The sequence below is a fragment of the Neoarius graeffei genome, chromosome 26, assembly GCF_027579695.1.
Source record: "Neoarius graeffei isolate fNeoGra1 chromosome 26, fNeoGra1.pri, whole genome shotgun sequence".
NCBI classification, from domain to species: Eukaryota; Metazoa; Chordata; class Actinopteri; order Siluriformes; family Ariidae; genus Neoarius; species Neoarius graeffei.
In genome coordinates, this window is record NC_083594.1 from 6,653,756 (window position 1) to 6,673,303 (window position 19,548).

Consider the following 19,548-nt stretch of genomic DNA (forward strand, 5'->3'; position numbering starts at 1 on the left):
TAGTACAAAAAGGCAATTGAGGTTATCAGACTTTTTTGGGGGGCTTTTTTCACCTTTATTTGGATAGGACAGTGTAGAGACAGGAAATGAGCGGGAGAGAGGGGGAGGGATCGGGAAATGACCTCGGGTCGGAATCAAACCCGGGTCCCCGGATTTATGGTATGGTGCCTTATCCACCTGAGCCACACCCACGATGTAGGTTTTAAAAACTTTATTTCAATATTGAAGTTTTGTAATTGTGTAGAACAATGAAAAAAGGCATGTATAGTTTAATGATAAATTGTGATAACCTTGGGGGCGTCGTGGCTCAGGTGGATAAGGTGCCATACCATAAATCCGGGGACCCGGGTTCGGTTCCGACCCGAGGTCATTTCCTGATCCGTCTCTCTCTCCCGCTCATTTCCTGTCTCTATGCTGTCCTATCCAAATAGAGGTGAAAAAAGCCCCCCCCAAAAAATTGTGATAACCTCAATTGCCTTTTTGCACTACTGTGAATGCCACTGTTCAGCAAAAAGAGAAATCTATGTTGGCAGAATGAGGAATTGAAAATTGACTTAATTAAGAATTCTTAATAAAGATAACAGTTTTATCATAGTTTGGATTATCATGGGCACATCGTTGGCAAAACATAAAATTCTTAATGCAGACTGTTGCCTTGAAATTTCAAGTATTCTCAACTATTTTTTTTTACAGTGTACTGACTTAATCCTACTTCAATAATAATGATCGCCTGACCTGACCATCATTAAAGACAAAAATATCGTGTTGTCTGATTGGGATAAAATGTTTGTAGATGTTTGTAAGTGATGAGTAAATGTTAATTTGTTGTTTGTTACTTGTTATACTTACATAAAGCAACTTTGAGTTTGAGAAAGTCTCATTCTCATCTCATTATCTCTAGCCGCTTTATCCTGTTCTCCAGGGTCGCAGGCAAGCTGGAGCCTATCCCAGCTGACTACGGGCGAAAGGCGGGGTACACCCTGGACAAGTCGCCAGGTCATCACAGGGCTGACACATAGACACAGACAACCATTCACACTCACATTCACACCTACCGTCACCAGTTAACCTAACCTGCATGTCTTTGGACTGTGGGGGAAACCGGAGCACCCGGAGGAAACCCACGCGGACACGGGGAGAACATGCAAACTCCGCACAGAAAGGCCCTCGCCGGCCACGGGGCTCGAACCCGGACCTTCTTGCTGTGAGGCGACAGTGCTAACCACTACACCACCGTGCTGCCAGTTTGAGAAAGTGTCACTATAAATTAAACCGCTTATTATTATTATTAAGTTTGTATAGCATTATTAAAAAAATAATGTCCAAGAGTTTGTACGTCCTTTTTATATGCTTTTTTCAGATATAAGAAAGGTATATTCTTTAAAAACTGATATTTGTAATTAGACTAACTCAATAAATAAATAAATTTCAGTTGCTGGAGGTGTTAATGCAACATTGTGTGTGTGTGTGTGTGTGTGTGTGTGTGTGTGTGTGTGTGTGTGTGTGTGTGTGTGTGTGTGTGTGTGTGTGAGTGAGAGAGAGAGAGAGAGAGAGAGACTACATACATGTGTTTTGCAAATAAAAGTATATGTCTAGCTCTATCAGATTACCAACATCATACCACATTTGCAGGTTTGCATTTTTAAAGATAAATGATAATGCATACTTGAGTGTTACTAGAACCCTCATGCATGTTATCAAAACAATTTTATGCAAGTAGGAAATTTGGGGGTTTGTTATAATCCAAATCAACCCAATGCCCCATTTTTACTGACTTGATTTATTTTTTTTAATGAAACATCAATTTTCAAAGAGATAACAAATTACTAATAGTAGGGGGTAATAACTCATTTATAACTACATGATGTATGAACTGAATGAATGAATGAATGAATGAATTTATTTTTGTTTCGAACATGCATAAAAAATGTATGTAACTATTTGCACATACAAAAGAAAGAAAACGAGAAATTAAAAAAAATAAATAAAATAACAAAGAGCTAAGACAGGGGTTCTCAACCTTTTGCAACCTGGGCCCCACCAAAGCTGGTTCATTGCAGTTGGGGGCCCCTCTTCTCGCCCCGCCCCCATCCCCCCCAACACACTCACCCGCAGTGACGCCACCCGACCTACAGCACCTTATATTGACAGATAGATAGATAGATAGATAGATAGATAGATAGATAGATAGATAGATAGATAGACAGACCTGGGCTAGATTATTATTATTATTATTATTATTATCATTATTTTTATTATTATTATTAGTAGTAGTAGTAGTAGCAGTAGCAGCAGTAGTAGCATTATCCATTCCATAGAAATACATAGGCCTATTATCATTATTAGGCTATTGTTATAATTGGCAGTAGCACCACATTTCTAATCTGCTTTCGGGCATTATTATTATTATTATTATTATTATTATTATTATTATTATTGCCTATTATCATTACTAAGCTGTTGGCAGTAGTACAAGACTTATGTTCTTTCAGGCATTATTATTATTATTAGGCCTATTATTATTATTATTTATTATTATTATTATTATTATTATTATTATTATTATTGCTGTTGTTGGTTGTTGATATTATTATTATTATTATTATTATTATTATTATTAGTGTTTTTATTAGGTATTTTATTAGGCTTATCATTAGCTGGCTATTGATATCATTGGGAATTGGGACCAGGCGTGAATTTAGGTTTTACTTTTTACTGTGCCTTTGTGATCTGCATTTGCGTTAATGCGAGACCTGAGCCTGCTTTGCCTTACAAAGATCCTCGATTCTTGGCGAAATGTTTGACAAGCACAGTCTCAAGTCATCCTCAATTTGCGCACGATTGCGATATTTCGTTTTGAGCGCAGTCATTTTTGAAAATCCTGCCTCACACAAGTAGGTCGATGCGAATGGGATGAGCAGTTTCAAGGCTACGTCACACAGTTGCGGGTACTCCTGCATCAATGCTGCCCAGAATGTCGAAAGAGGGCATGAGGTGAAGACTGCCTTAAGTCTACTGTCACTCTTCAGCTCAATAAGCTGTTCCTGCATGTCAACTGGAAGTTCGTCAGCAGTACACACAAATGGATCTCGAACCCACGCAAAAGAGCGATAATCCTCTGTGAAGTATGCCGCAAACTGTTTTCTCATTACCGACAGGTGCTCTGACGCTGCTTGAAAGACAGATGAGAAATCGTGGGAAGTGCCTGCATTACTGATAAAGTCTGCAAGGCTTGGGAACATATCACAGTTCCCCCGACTGATGCGGCCACACACACAAGATTTTATGATAGATTGATGATAGATTTTATAATAGTATTGATTTGTATGTAATAGTCCAATGTCCTGCATTTTGACATGGGTAAATGTGTTGCATCTGCTTAGCTACTATAGCCTGTTAGCCCCAGATTTTTTTTTTCCTCCATACATGAAGCCTACTCGCGACCCCCCTGGAGTACCTCCGCGCCCCACCAGGGGGGCGCGCCCCCCCGGTTGAGAACCACTGAGCTAAGACATTACAAAACACCGCACATTGTTCGAAAAAGGAGTGGGAAGAAGTACAATACTTTTTTAATTTCCCACCCCTTTTTAACTACCCCGAAATCCAAACTACATTAATACACCTATAAAAATATATACCATATATACACTTCATGAATATCTATATAAATATTTAATTACAAAAAATATATATACTACATACCATATATACACTTCATAAATATCTATATAAATATATAATTACAAAAATATATATATACTATATACCATATATACACTTCATAAATATCTATATAAATATATAATTACAAAAATAAATATCTACTACATACCTATCCCTGTAAATATGAATATATAAACTATCCCCATAAATAAATATATACCATATATACCATATACTAAGTTAGTTCTAATATAACAATCAACCCTATTCTATTTATAGATTTATCCCTCATCATCCTCCGTTAACATACTTCCTCTTCTATATATTTGTTTAAAAATATTTTTTGTACCTTTTTTTTAAACAGATTTATATTTGCACTTTGTTTTATTTCTGTCTCCAGTCTGTTCCATAAAGTCACCCCACAGCTCGATACGCACATGCTTTTCATATTTGTTCGAACCTTTGGTTTTTTAAAATTTAGGTCTCCCCTTAGATTATATCCCCCCTCTCTCTCACTAAACATTCCTTGTATATTTTTTAGCAATAGATTATTTCTCACTTTGTACATTATTTGTGCTGTTCTGAATTTGACCAGATCCATAAATTTCAACATGTGTGATTTTATGAATAGTGAGTTTGTGTGATCTCTGTATCCTGTTTTGTTTATTGTCCTTATTGCTCTTTTCTGTATTGTACATATTGGCTGCAGAGTGGTTTTGTAGGTGTTTCCCCAGATTTCGACACAGTAAGTCAGATATGGCAAAAATAACAAGTAATATAGAGTATGCAAAGATTTGCAATCAAGAATATGTTTTGTTTTCCACAGAATTGCCAAGCACTTTGCCAGTTTTGCTCGTATGTATCCTACATGAGGTTTCCAGCAGACTTTATGATCCAAAATCACACCAAGAAATTTAATTTCCTGTACCATCTTAGTATTGTCTATTATCAGTTCTACATTACAATCTATTTTGTGTCTCCCAAACAACATGACCTTTGAATAAAAGAATGTATAAAAGAAAAACTTCATATAGATTATCAAGATTATCTAATATAATATAACGAACACTTTACATTATATTAGGTTTTTCAGAGTATTCACCAATCTAATGCTTATTAATGAGGCATTAGGTAAAGGTATTTAAAGGTTGACTATAAAGATCAAATTTGGGTATCACTGTGAAAAATATGTACTTGGATGTGTAATATATTAATTTAATCCTAATTTTAAATGTATATATTATATTTAAACATATATAATATAACTAATAATGTATTAGAACTTTAGTTACCAATTTAAAAGTGATGCAAATTCTCTTCGTAAATTTGGGTGGCGTTATGACATATTTACAACTGTATATAATATTTACTTAAATTAAATGATAATTCACAATGTATTCAGTATATTATATCGAATAACATCGAGAATTAAACAAAATAGGGAAAATCTAACCAACTTGTGAAGTTGCTAACAAAGAGGTACGCACATGTTGGTGACGTAGTACGTAAACACTGATGACGAAATACGCACGTTGCTGGCTGGTCAGTGTGTCAGTTCTGTTATAGACGCTCTGAGGTGAGTACAATGGGATATTTAAAATAAATACAGCGTTGAAATAAAAATAATTATATAGAAATAGATGTGGTGCGCTTCTGATATTAGTGCACAACAAAACGAAACTGGAGAAAAATAAAACAATTGACAAAAACAAATCTGCTAAGCTACTTTAGCCAGCTAGCTAATGCTAATGAGCGAGTTTTAGCTAGTTGAGTCATGGTGGTTAGCATAAGCCGGTTAAACACATTAAACATATTTAACCAACTAAAAATTGCGTGTATTTATTTCGGGTTTTATTTGTTATTTTTATTTTTTAAAGTCTGTATAGCTTAACACTGTGTAATATTTATTATGATTAGATAGCTGTGCTAAAATGGCTAATATAACCGGCTGTAGTTCATTCTCTCCATTCAGTGATGTGGAAAAAACAAACTAGTGCTCCCATTAATTCCGCCAGTAATTACAGAAATAAACTTTATTCTGATTTACATTATAATGTCTCTGTCTTATTATTTCCAGCATGTTAAATTTATTTTAAAAAAGTGCTGCATCAGTCAGTGTCTGTAGTGAACAATGACAGCAGATGCTTTTGTTCCATGAGACTCTGTGAGTTTACTCCTGTACTGATTAATTCAGTTATTTGGGTAAAAGAAAGTTAGTTTATAATCAAAACCATGAATGCCATCAAACTAGTGTTAATTCTGATTGTTATATAGGTATATCTATCGATTAGGGGTTCGATAAATAAAGAAAAAAATCACAAAACTCCATGATACAGATATTCAGCTCATTATTTACAAGTGTACAGTGATATATTTTTAATTTATTCAAGCCATGGAACTTTATATTACATCGACATGAGTGTTTTACTGGGAAATACACCACTCCTATTTTTATTTTTAAAACAAGTTACACCCAGGACATGGAGAACCAAAACCGTGACATAAATCTCTATATGTATCTTTTTATAATAAAAATAAAATCACACGTTGGCTTGAAGATATGGAGTTTAACATCTCATGCTGAAAAACTCGTTTTTCATTTTTACGAAATACATCACGGATCTGGGACGGCATGGTGGTGTAGTGGTTAGCACTGTCGCCTCACAGCAAGAAGGTCCAGGTTCGAGCCCCGTGGCCGGCGAGGGCCTTTCTGTGCGGAGTTTGCATGTTCTCCCCGTGTCCGCGTGGGTTTCCTCCGGGTGCTCCGGTTTCCCCCACAGTCCAAAGACATGCAGGTTAGGTTAACTGGAGGCTCTAAATTGAGCGTAGGTGTGAATGTGAGTGTGAATGGTTGTCTGTGTCTATGTGTCAGCCCTGTGATGACCTGGCGACTTGTCCAGGGTGTACCCCGCCTTTCGCCCGTAGTCAGCTGGGATAGGCTCCAGCTTGCCTGCGACCCTGTAGAACAGGATAAAGCGGCTACAGATAATGAGATGAGATGAGACATCACGGATCTGAGTGACATATTTAAATAATAATATTGGCTGTTTTTTTTTTCATGGTATATCAGATATATTCCATTCAGCTAGCATGATACTGAATGAGTCAAAGGCGAGTAGCTGAATGGAATATAGACCACGAAATAAAGACAGCCAATATTATTATTATTATCATACGCTTCTTTCGGATGTTCAACGCATCTTTCTCTTTCAAAATTCTCTCAGAATCTTCCGTATTTATTTCATGAAGGCCATGTTCGTTTACAAATCGTCACAGTCGTTCACTTGCTAGCGCGGAAGTTTTACGTCTCCGACGTGTGACGTTGTCTTGACAACCATGCAATATCGTAAACCATATTCAACGCTCATTGAGTAGAGTGACGTAATACACATAGGATAAGCGATATGCTGATAATATTGCATGCTATCAAACCAAATGAATGAAACCCGCTAGAAGGGAATAGAACACGTTTTTATTCCATTGAAAAAGTGTCCTGCATGGATAATAATCACCGATATTTCACTTCGATGATGTCACTCCCATGTCCCAACAGCTAGCCGCTGTGTCCGGGGATCATGACCTATGGTCATGAGCTTTGGGTAATGACCGAAAGAACAAGATCGCGGATACAAGCGGCCGAAATGAGTTTCCTTCGCAGGGTGGCTGGGCGCTCCCTTAGAGATAGGGTGAGAAGCACAGTCACTCGGGAGGAGCTCGGAGTAGAGCCACTGCTCCTCCACATCGAGAGGAATCAGCTGAGGTGGCTCGGGCATCTTTTTTGGATGCCTCCTGGACGCCTCCTTGGGGAGGTGTTCCAGGCATGTCCCCCCGGAGGAGGCCCCGGGGAAGATCCAGGACACGCTGGAGGGACTATGTCTCTTGGCTGGCCTGGGAATGCCTCGGTGTTCTTCCCGAGGAGCTGGCCGAGGTGTCTGGGGGAAAGGGAAGTTTGGGCTTCCATGCTGACTGCTGCCTCCGCGACCCGGTCCCGGATAAAGTAGAAGAAGACAATGTCACTCCCAGTATTTTCCCACTGACTTGTCAAAGTGGCAAACCGGTTCAAAATTAAAGTTCTTTTGATTAACTTGCTTTTTTTTGTCGATGTGTCCATATAATATAACGAACGCTACATGGTGGTGCAAAGATATGAAGTTTATCTTCTGTACATCTTCAGTACACAAAGGATGAGATGGGAATACATCCTGGATCGGATTTTGCATATACACGTTGACACCTAGGGACAATTTAATACGGCTAATCCACCTACCGTGATGTTTTTGAGAGGTGGGAGGAAACCCACGTGGATATTGGAGAACGTGAGATTTCATAGAGATAGTAACTTGAGCTCTGGATCAAACCTGGAAACACCAAGGAGGCAATACTAATGACTAATAACAATAGGAACACATTCATAAATATAATCCTTTGTGATGATGTTGGGTTGTGATTTTCATCACTGTAAGAAATTTAAAAAAATAAAAAAAATCACCCCCCTCTCTGACTTTCCATTTTGTGGCCCAAGTATAGTATAACCTGAGCTGCGGGTGTTGAACATGTTGAAGCTTTTCACTGGTGTTGTATTTCTTTTTCTCATCAGGGACTCAGGATGCTGCGATTACGGTGCAAGGCCAAGAATGGGACTCATCTCATGCAAGGCCTGACGCACCAATCCTGTGTTCAGGAGCTGAAAGACAAGGTGGAAGAGCTGACAGGAATCCCGTGCGACGTGCAAAAGATTATGGTGGGCTACCCACCATCGAGCTTGGATCTCCGTGACGGAGACGCCCATCTGAAAGATTACCCTATAAAATCAGGTGAGGGGGAAAAAAATCCCCACATACATAGCCTGTTTCTAATCAGGCTCATCAAATGAAATGAGAATATTGTGTTCAGGATTAAAATAGTTTTGTGAACCTTAATTGAAAAAAGAAGAGCTAGTCTCTGGTTTTCCACTAGAGGGCAGTATAGGAATGTAATATTCAGTATGAACTGTATGTATATTCTGTGTTTGCAATAGACATCACTTCCGGAAGTGATCCGCCTCATTGTGTATTCACGTTTCCAGCTGACGGGCAGGCATCGTATTTGTTTACAGTTGTTGTTTCGCCTCCAGATATGCCCGATTATTGCTCTGTATTTGGATGTTCAAATTGATCAAATCGAAAAAAAAAAAGACAAGAGGTATTATAGGATACTAAAAGAAATCGTGCACAAGGGTGAAAGAGCGAAAACATCTTAAAGACGTCGTGAAAAATGGCTCGCAAACCTTTCACTGTGTCCGAAAGGAATCGAGAGGCCACGTTGGCAGCGATCGTTTTGTTAAAGTTAAAGGCACGGCAGACACATCAACTTTACGTTAACTTAAAAGGATCTCATCTCATCTCATTATCTCTAGCCGCTTTATCCTTCTACAGGGTCGCAGGCAAGCTGGAGCCTATCCCAGCTGACTACGGGCGAAAGGCGGGGTACACCCTGGACAAGTCGCCAGGTCATCACAGGGCTGACACATAGACACAGACAACCATTCACACTCACATTCACACCTACGCTCAATTTAGAGTCACCAGTCAACCTAACCTGCATGTCTTTGGACTGTGGGGGAAACCGGAGCACCCGGAGGAAACCCACGCGGACACGGGGAGAACATGCAAACTCCACACAGAAAGGCCCTCGCCGGCCCCGGGGCTCGAACCCAGGACCTTCTTGCTGTGAGGCGACAGCGCTAACCACTACACCACCGTGCCGCCAACTTAAAAGGATAGTTCGGGATTTTTGACATGAATCTGTATGGCATCCCCATCAATAGTGTCGTGCAAACACACTGACTTACCCCTGACAGCATCCTGGGAGTCCAGTTTTGGTCCAGACGAAAGTAGTCCGGCAAGTTTGTTGGGGTCACGAAAGTAAAACGTTTTTCGTCTCAAAACAGTATGTGTTCAAAAGAGTGATATATTTGCATCACAAAACCGTTGCCAAATAAAAAGTCAGACCTCGAAATCGCTTGGCACTATTTTCTCTCCCTTCTTATCACTGCGCGCTGCCGCCAGGTGACAGCCACGGCTGTTTCATTCATTGTTTTAGTGATGGGAATTTCGGCTCTTTTTCGGGAGCCGGCTCTTTTGGCTCTTCTTACTATAAGGAGCCGGCTCTTTCGGCTCCCAAACGGCTCCTGAGATTTTATTTTTGATTTAAAGGAATACGCCACCCCCAGATGAAATTGAGTCAGTCCCTGCAGTCCCTAGAGTTGGATGAGTGAGCCAAAGCGTTTTGTAGCCGACCCAGCCATTGTCCTGATCTATAAACGCCCAGGTTAGCTTAGCTTAGCGTAGTCGCTGTAATCCGGCGTGTCCAGCTAGCATTGTCGTTGCAAAAGTGAATTAAATAACTCAAGATTTTTTATAATTATTTCTCATGACTTGTACATTCACATCGAGTACACATATCAATGCAAATTAACACGAAGGGATTTACTAGACCAATTTATATCTGGAACTATTTTCAGCCACAGCACAGGCAAAGCACCGCTGCAGGCGCAAAGACACCGCGCAGCGCCTGAAAACCCGTTTTCAGGCGCTGCGCGGTGTCTTTGCGCCTTCCTTTTCCTACCTATTCCTTTAATTGCTGCAATTAACTAGTTAATTCTGATTCTATTTCTCCTCTCAGTTATAATCTGTCCTGCTTTTGAAAAGATCCTCTCTGAGGGGACAGATGCTGCCACTATACACATCCTCCGTGCCATCACGTGTGTAAGCCGTGGATAGAGTGCAGCCTTGGTCTCCCACCAGCTTAGTGGGTCTGTGTTTCGCTGTCACCTGGCGGCAGCGCGCAGTAATAAGAAGGGAGAGAAAATAGTGCCAAGCGATTTCGAGGTCTGACTCTTTATTTGCCAACGGTTTTGTGATGCAAATATATCACTCTTTTGAACACATACTGTTTTGAGACGAAAAACGTTTTACTTTCGTGACCCCAACAAACTTGCCGGACTACTTTCGTCTGGACCAAAACTGGACAAGAACTGGACTCGCAGGATGCTGTCAAGGGTAAGTCAGTGTGTTTGCACGACACTATTGATGGGGATGCCATACAGATTCATGTCAAAAATCCCGAACTATCCCTTTAACGTTAAATGAGTTTTATTACGTTTCGGATGTCGTAAAATCAAACAAACTGTTGATGAAACTAGTTTGTAGGTCGGCCTCGATTGAAACTCGATCGTTGACGTATTTTTTCAGGTTGTCCAATGATGTCGATTGCAAAAATGCCTACAGCAGCTCCGACTTGAATCACGTCCTACACTTCGGCTTACGTTACTCACCCTCGCAAAAATAAGGCGATTATTGTCCTTTAGAAGTCTTATTCCAGCGCCGTGAACCCAACCACAAACGGAAAAAGTTATCAGTTTTCAGACATTTGAAAGCTTTCATTTGATTCTTCGTGTAAAAACGATGTTTGGGAAGTTGTTGAAATCGCTTGAAAAGTCCGTCTTTTTTAAGCCGTAGGGGTCCAGTGCATCGCATCAATATATTTTTTCTTGATAATCTCAATTTTGCTTTTGGTTCTAGTCCGTTAACAGTCAGATGGAGAATGTTTTCCACAAGATGACGATGGATGCGTGCTTGGCTTCGACGCCGTCTTTGATTGTTGCCCGTCACTTGGAAACCAGAAGTGAACCAAGAGGCAAAAAGTCACGTGATTGCAAACAAAGAATTGATTTGACTGATCATCTGTAGAAGCGTAACACTGCAGAGATCGCATCCCCGGGAGGTACAGATGCACATCAGTCGTGTCTTTCGTGTCCTTTTCCTGTCTGTGTTCTCACGGTTCCTGAATTCTCTTCCAGGAGACACGCTGATTGTAGAGGAGGAAAAAAACAAGCCGAAAGTCACAACCCCGAAAACCCTGCTCCTGGACTGTACTCCTGTCCTGGAGCGTCGCACGGTTCCCGCCGACAACTCGTGTCTGTTCACCAGTGTTAATTACGTGGTCGAAGGAGGTGTGTATAACGCGGCCTGCGCACCCGACATGCGCCAGCTCATCGCCCACATCGTAGCCAGCGACCCCGCTGCGTACTCCGAGGCCGTGCTGGGGAAAAGCAACGAGGACTACTGTGCTTGGATCCGCCGCAGCGACACGTGGGGCGGCGCCATCGAGCTCTCCATCCTGTCCAAGTTCTACCAGTGCGAGATCTGCGTGGTCGACACGCAGACGGTTCGCGTGGACCGCTTCGGAGAGGACGCCGGCTACGGCAAGCGCGTACTACTCATCTACGACGGCATCCACTACGACCCGCTGCAGATGCTCGTGCCTGGGACGGACTGCCCGCCTCAGACCATCTTCTCTACTTCTGACGATGTCATCCTGGCGCAGGCGCTCGAGCTGGCCGACGAGGCGCGCCGCAAACGCCAGTACACGGACGTGAACCGATTCACGCTGCGCTGCATGACGTGTCAGACTGGTCTGGTGGGACAAAAAGAAGCAAGGGAACACGCCAAGGAGACGGGCCACACCAATTTCGGCGAGGTTTAAAACCTCACAAATGTGTCTGTTACCATGACGTTACATGTTCTCACAGCTGTGTCTCAGTGCCGTTCTCTACCTCATGTTGTTCTGATCCCCCTCCCTTTCAGTATTGCAGCTATGGGTATGGATATACTTTGGGTATTGACGTTCTTAAGTTTGAAGCGTTAATTTGGTGCGTGTGTGTGTTCACAGTATTCTAATAACATTTCAAAAAAATTCTTAGTAGCAGTTGAGTCTAATGAATCGACTGAGCCTCGATCCAAACCAAAACTTAAGGGTGCTTTCACACACGCAGTCCGTTTGAATCGAACCCTGGTGTGATTTCCTCTTTGGTGCAGTTCGTTTGCGCAGGCGAGGACCAGAACAACGGTCCGAGGGCGTCTGAGTGAGGTGGACTCGCCGTGGTTCCGGTCAAACTCTAGCGGGATTCGATCCTGAAACAGGCTGTGCGTTTTGACATAGAGATGACATTTTTTCTGCCTGCGAGCGGCGAAAATGAACCGAGAGGAGCAAACTGAGCCAAAGGACAGCGCTGTGGTGCTGCAGAAAATGTGATGTGTTCTGGAGACGGATTGAAAGCGCCTCGGTGTTCTCTGTGCTCGGGAGATTATTTATATATATATATATTTTTTACGCAGACTTAGCAAAGGGCTTGCTTAATTTATTCCATTACACATGACGTTTTAGCCCTAAAACCTCCCTCCGCCAATTCCCAGGTATCCATTTCACTCTGATTCGGACTCGGACCAGATGACCGCCAGCGATCCCATCACTCTCGTCATCTCGTAAACGTCCGACTAGTCAAGCCAAGTCTCTGCTCTAAGAACAGTTCAGTCTGCATTGTATTCTGGGATTTTTGCACCAACAAATTACCACCAGAATCACGAAACTCTTCCCAAGTATGTCACGTTTGCTGTGTTTCAGGGTGAAACGGTGCAGACGGTGTTTAATATGATGCTCTCAAGCCACAGCGTTTTTAAGAAACTCAGCTCCGAGCACTTCAGTCCAGTTTTGATTTCAGATCAGTACTTCCCGAACATTTTCAGAACAATCGATGGCACTACATGGGTCTTAAATATTATGCTGAATATCAATATTAATATTCACTGTTACTTGAATCGCTTGTTGCAGAGGTGTACGGCGGCGAACACAGTTCTGTATTTGCTCTTATCTGAGCTTCTCATCTGAAGTATTTCTTAAACTTCAGTTGTAACGAGAGTTCAGGTCTTCATGCTTGTTTGTAGAGATAACGGTGCTGATGGTGAACACGTTAAATTGCGTAGTGGTGTGCATTTCTGTTCACGGCGTACGCAAAACACTTTGCAAAATAACTAAGAAGTGCATGTTTTGTTTTTAAGCGAATGCAGTGGCAAGAGTTTGTGTGTGTGTGTGTGTGTGTGTGTGTGTGTGTGTGTGTGTGTGGTTTTTTTTTTTTTTTCTTCTTCAGTGGAGACTTTTATCATATCAGATTTTACTGAAACACTGGGACAAACATCACTCGATAACTTACCCGAGTCGTACACTAAGTAGTACGAGTTGATAAACTGTATATGGAATGTATTCCAGTTATTAAAAACTCAGTAAGTACACTTACAGTCAGGTACTGTCCACACACTACAAAGCTTTAAGTTATTTTACAGTTTTAATTTTACAAAAATTTGTTCCACTGTGAGGCCAAAGGAAATCTGTTTCTCATTAAACTTTGCGTTTTCATTTCTTTCTTTCTTTTTTTGCCAGATTGGGGGAAATAATATGATCCAAGTAATGTTTGTGTTATTAATGTGAGATTAAAACGTCATTACTAAGTAAGATGTGATGTGAGTGGGCAAGAAACTGCATGATTAAAAAGGTGAAACCAGAAATAAAGGTTACATTAAGGCATTACATTGTTCGATTGAAGACGCAAGAAAATTTCCGTGACATTTATTACTTCTGGTGGTGTGTTGTTGTTGTTTCCTCCCTCTCATGCACTAACACATTTCTGCTTTAACAGCTGTTCACAATTCAAAAGAATTCAGGTGATTTTTATTTGTACAGCACTGAAATTTTGATTCTGATTAGTCGGAAGGTGTTGAGTCTTCATTTTCTATACCAGCTGTAAATCTCAGGTTTATGTGAACGCACTCGTTCTAATACGTTATCGTTAAGAAATGGGTGGAGTTGTTGATATGGTGGAAGTTTTTATTTAACGTTAATGGAAGGAGTCTCCAGCGTCAGTGTTTTGTAACAGTTAGTACGTTTTCCACTGAGGGAAGTTTATGGTTTGCGATTTCTTGGTAATATGTCACGCTGAGTTTTCTTCGAGAGAGAAAGAAGACAGGCTGGTGAGGAAACGAAATGAAACGACTGTTTGTCTGTCGCTGCTGTAATGTACAGTGGATATAAAAAGTGTACACACCCCGTTAAAATGATCGGTTTTTCTGATGTAAAAAAATTGAGACCACGATAAATAATTTCAAAACTTTTCCCACGTTTAATGTGACCTGTACAATTCAATTGAAAAACAAACAAATCTGTTAAGGGGGGGGAGAATAAAAAAATGTACAATAAGCTGGTTGCATAAGTGTGCACACCCTTAAACTAATACTTTGTTGAAGTACCTTTTGATTTAATTACAGCGTTCAGCCTTTTTGGGTCGGAGTCGATCAGCCTGCCACATCTAGACTTGGCAATATTTGCCCACTCTTCCTTGCAAAAGCGTTCCAAATCTGTCAGATTGTGAGGGCATCTCTTGTGCACAGCCCTCTTCAGGCCACCACAGATTTTCAATTGGATTTAGGTCTGGGCTCTGGCTGGGCCGTTCCAAAATGTTTTTGGGGTCACTGTCATGCTGAAATTCCTGCTGAAGAAAAACAACCCCAAAACATGATGCTGCCGCCACCACCATGCTTCACCGTGGGTATAGTGTTTTTTTGGTGATGCACAGTGTTGTTTTTGCACCAAACATACTTTTTGGAATTGTGGCCAAAAAGTTCAACCTTGGTTTCATCAGACCATAACACATTTTCCTACATGCTTTTGGGAGAGTTGATTTTTTTTTTTTTTTCAAAATTTAGCCGGGCCTGGATGTTTTCCTTTGACCCTACCTCATAGTCCAGACATATGGAGAATACGGGAGATTGTCATATGTAGTGCACAACCAGTACTTGCCAGAAATTCCTGCAGCTCCTTCAGTGTTGCTGTAGGCCTCTCAGCAGCCTCCCTTACCAGTTTTCATCTTGTCTTTTCATCAGTTTTGGAGGGACGTCCAGTTCTCAGTAAAGTCACTGTTGTTCCATATTTTCTCCACTTCTTGATGACGGTCTTCACTGTGCTCCATGGTATATCTAACGCCGTGGAAATGTTTTTGTACCCTTCTCCTGACTTATACCTTTCAACAATGAGATCCCTTTGATGCTTTGTAAGCTCTCAGTGAACCCTGGCTTTTGCTGGAGGATGCGAGGAAATGTCTGAACTTTATGTGGGGTTAATCAGAGTCATTTTAATTGATGGTAGGTGTGAACCCCAAAAAACTGAATACTGTAATTAAATCAAAAGGTGCTGTGCACACTTATGCAACCAGCTTATTGTATGCTTATTTTTTTTTAAATGTTTTTCTACCCTAACAGATTTGTTTGTTTTTCAATTGAATTGTACAGGTTATAGGGCACATTAAAGGTAGGAAAAGTTTTGAAATTATTTATCATGGTCTCATTTTTTTTAAATCAGAAAAAAACCTATAATTTTATCGAGGTGTGTACACTTTTTAATATCCACTGTAAGTGATAACTGGGGCTAACTTCATTCACAGATATTCCACAACATGAAATGTAACTATAAAGAGAATAATAATAATAAAAACTATTAGTGTTGGCACATTGGTGTAGTATAAGAGGAATAAACCATTTCCGGATGTGGTGTTGTAGGAAAGTAATCCACCTTGTTTCTGTCTCCAACACTCCATCCTTGTTGCTGATTATTTTCGAATAACAGCACAACCATTAAAGTTTTATTACTTATCACAAAGCAGCTATGCAAACAGTCCAGGTCTATTATCTTTGTACCGAATGAGCCAGAGGCAACACTGAAAAGGAAAAACTTCCCTCGAGGGCATGAAGAGGAATCGATTCAAAAAGGAATCGACTCAACAGGGAATCGAACCTCTTCTGCTTAAAAACATGCTGGATTCCTAAAACTCTCCATGCCTATTAACCATCAGACCTTATATGGAACTTATTCTAAAAAAGAGAGAGAGAGAGATGTTTACAAAAAAGTTTCAGTTTCAAGAAGTAAAAAGTGAGGAATAACACATAATGGCGCTGATTCGTTCACGAACAATTCAACTCCTTTGATTCGGCTCTTAGAGGAGGGTATTTTAACATGAACACTGGGAGTCGACACGCATTTCTAAAGATAAGTTTTTATTCTGTAATTGATATATTAGCCTACAGGTTGTTAAGTAGTTGCACGCTTACTAAAACGTATTATTTTTGAAAAATGGCAGGGCTGGAGAAAGAGTCGTTTGGGAGACTAAAGAGTCGACTCCGTACTTCCCTCAATAAAATGAGTAGTGATTCGATTCATTAGTAGTGATTTGTTTCATTCGTAGTGGACTCGAGGGCGCTGTTTCCTAAACGCTGATTGGTTGTTGTTACCTGGGGGCTGCATTTTGATTGGTTACCGGAACTCCCACCTGTTGCAGGGCGATTTATGTTGGTTTATGGGTTGACATAGAGTTAGTGGCTGAGACAGAATTACCTGTGGTGTTCTTCAGGACAGGTAAATTACTTACACACACACACACATACCTAAATCTCTCTCTCTCTCTAAAAAAAAAAAAAGCATGATCGTAAAATGGCAAAGTATGTTTTATTAGTTCTATTTTCTATATGCGTTTGCGAACGAATTGATTCTTTGATTCGACTCTTTTCAATTAAACTCGGGAGTCGATTCGCAATATACCTGAATAGCAGTTGTCCCCTTATAAATTAAAAATGTTAGCATACAAACCACCATATAGCCTAACTACACTTTCACGCCTTACACATTAATCATTCATTAAAAAAACCCGTATTTAATCTTAAATTGGCAGTGCTGGAGAAAGAGCCATTTAGGAGCCGAGTCTTCTTGTTGAGTTAAACAGGTGAATTTGACTCACTGAAAGGAGTCACTAATAAGTATTTAGCTCATTATAATAAAACAGACCTTACACTGTAATAGTTATTATAGCCTAACTATTGTAAATGTAAATATTATTTCAAAACAAACAAATTATAATATTAATTTAGCAAAATAAGTGATCTTTACCAATATTCAGTGTAGAAATAGCCGAGGGTACAGAGGACAGTTTTAGTTTCATCATGAGTCTTATTTAAAAAAAAAAAAAAAAGGTCACATGTTAAGTTATTCATCTGAAGATTTGGTAGACTTGCAGTTTAGGAAAGCAAGTAGAAAAAAGGATGTATCTCATTGAAAATAATAATAATGATGAAATAGTTATTTGGTAAATCAGAATAGATTGGATTAGATCAGCTCCCTGGTGTAACCCAATACACTGGTGTGGCTTGTTTAATGATTGGACTTTTTTATAGAGTCATAAATGTTTCACTGGAATGACTGTAAAGCCCTCGCCACACACACACATTGTGTTTGGACTATTTGTGTATTGAACTCAATTGCAAAATCAACACAAGTCTTTATAATGTGTGATGTTGCATCAAAAAGCTATACGTTCTCCTTTACACGTGATGCCGTGAATATTTTTTCCATCCGTGGACAGAACATCCTTTGAGCATCCCGCAATCACACTGATGGCTAAATTTGGCATCAGATCAATGAATTGTGTGAAAGTGAATAGAAATGCAAGCATTTTTATTTATTTATTTTAAACATGGATATGATCTATTATTTGGTCTTCTCATACCAGAGAGCACAAACTCTCAGCCATGATTTAAATTTGCATGACACCAAATTGTGAAAATATCTTCAAGCATGTCACATTCAAATAGAAGGAAATGGAGTTTCACTTGCAGATCACATGGATGTGCAAATGCATGAAAGGCAGGAGGATTTATTTATTTATTTATTTATTTATTTGGGGGGGGGGGGGAGTGAGTGAGTGAGTAAATAAATATATATATATATATATATATATATATATACACACACACACACACACGTATATACATATATATTTCTAACACACACATATACATACATATATATATCTATATACACACACACACGTATATACATATATATTTATACACACACACACACGTATATACATATATATTTATACACACACACACACGTATATACATATATATTTATACACACACACACACATATATATATATATATATATATATATATATATATATATATATATATATATACACACACACACACACGTACATATATACATCATACACACACACACTATATATATATATATATATATATATATATATATATATATATATATATATATATACACACACATACACACTACATATATATACATACACACATTTTATATATATATATATATATATATATATATATATATATATATATATATATATACACACTAGTGCATCTCACAAAATTAGAATACCATGAAAAAGTTCCTTTTTATCATAACTTAATTCAAAAAGGTAAACTTTCATATATTCTATGTTCATTACATGTAAAGTGAAATATTTAAAGCCTTTTTTGTTTTAATTTTGATGATTATGGCTTATAGCTCATGAAAATCAGAAATCCAGTATCTCAAATTATTAGAATATTCCCTAAGATCAATCAAAAAAAGGATTTACAATACAGAAATGTCCAACTTCTGAAAAGTATATTCATTTATACACTCAATACTTGGTTGGGGCGCCTTTACCATGAATTACTGTATCAATGCGGTGTGGCATGGAGGTGATCAGTCTGTGGCACTGCTGAGGTGTTATTGAAGCCCAGGTTGCTTTGATAGTGGCCTTCAGCGTATCTGTATTTTTGGGTCGGGTGTTTCTCATCTTCCTCTTGACAATACCCCATAGATTCTCTATGGAGTTCAGGTCAGGCAAGTTGGCTGGCCAATCAAACACAGTAATATCATGGTCAGCAAACCATTAGGTAGTAGTTTTGGCACTGTGGGTAGGTGCTAAGTCCTGCTGGAAAAGGAAATCAGCATCTCCAAAAAGCTTGTCAGCAGATGGAAGCATGCGCTCTAAAATCTCCTGGTAGATGGCTGTGTTGACTTTGGACTTGATAAAATACAGTGGACCAACACCAGCAGATGACATGGCACCCCAAATCATCACAGACTGTGGAAACTTCACACTGGGCTTCAAACACCTTGGATTCTGTGCCTCTCCACTCTTCCTCCAGACTCTA

General features: G+C 39.6%; 1 protein-coding gene across 1 annotated transcript; it reads left to right on the forward strand.

Annotated features, from left to right (window-relative positions):
* The first annotated feature begins 5,188 nt into the window (after positions 1 to 5,188).
* Positions 5,189 to 14,064, forward strand: yod1 (YOD1 deubiquitinase). The gene is made up of 3 exons (XM_060909842.1): positions 5,189 to 5,239; positions 8,261 to 8,477; positions 11,504 to 14,064. The coding sequence occupies exons 2-3, from the start codon at positions 8,270 to 8,272 to the stop codon at positions 12,187 to 12,189; spliced, it is 894 nt and encodes a 297-aa protein (XP_060765825.1). The 5' UTR covers positions 5,189 to 5,239; positions 8,261 to 8,269; the 3' UTR covers positions 12,190 to 14,064.
* The last annotated feature ends 5,484 nt before the right edge of the window (positions 14,065 to 19,548 follow it).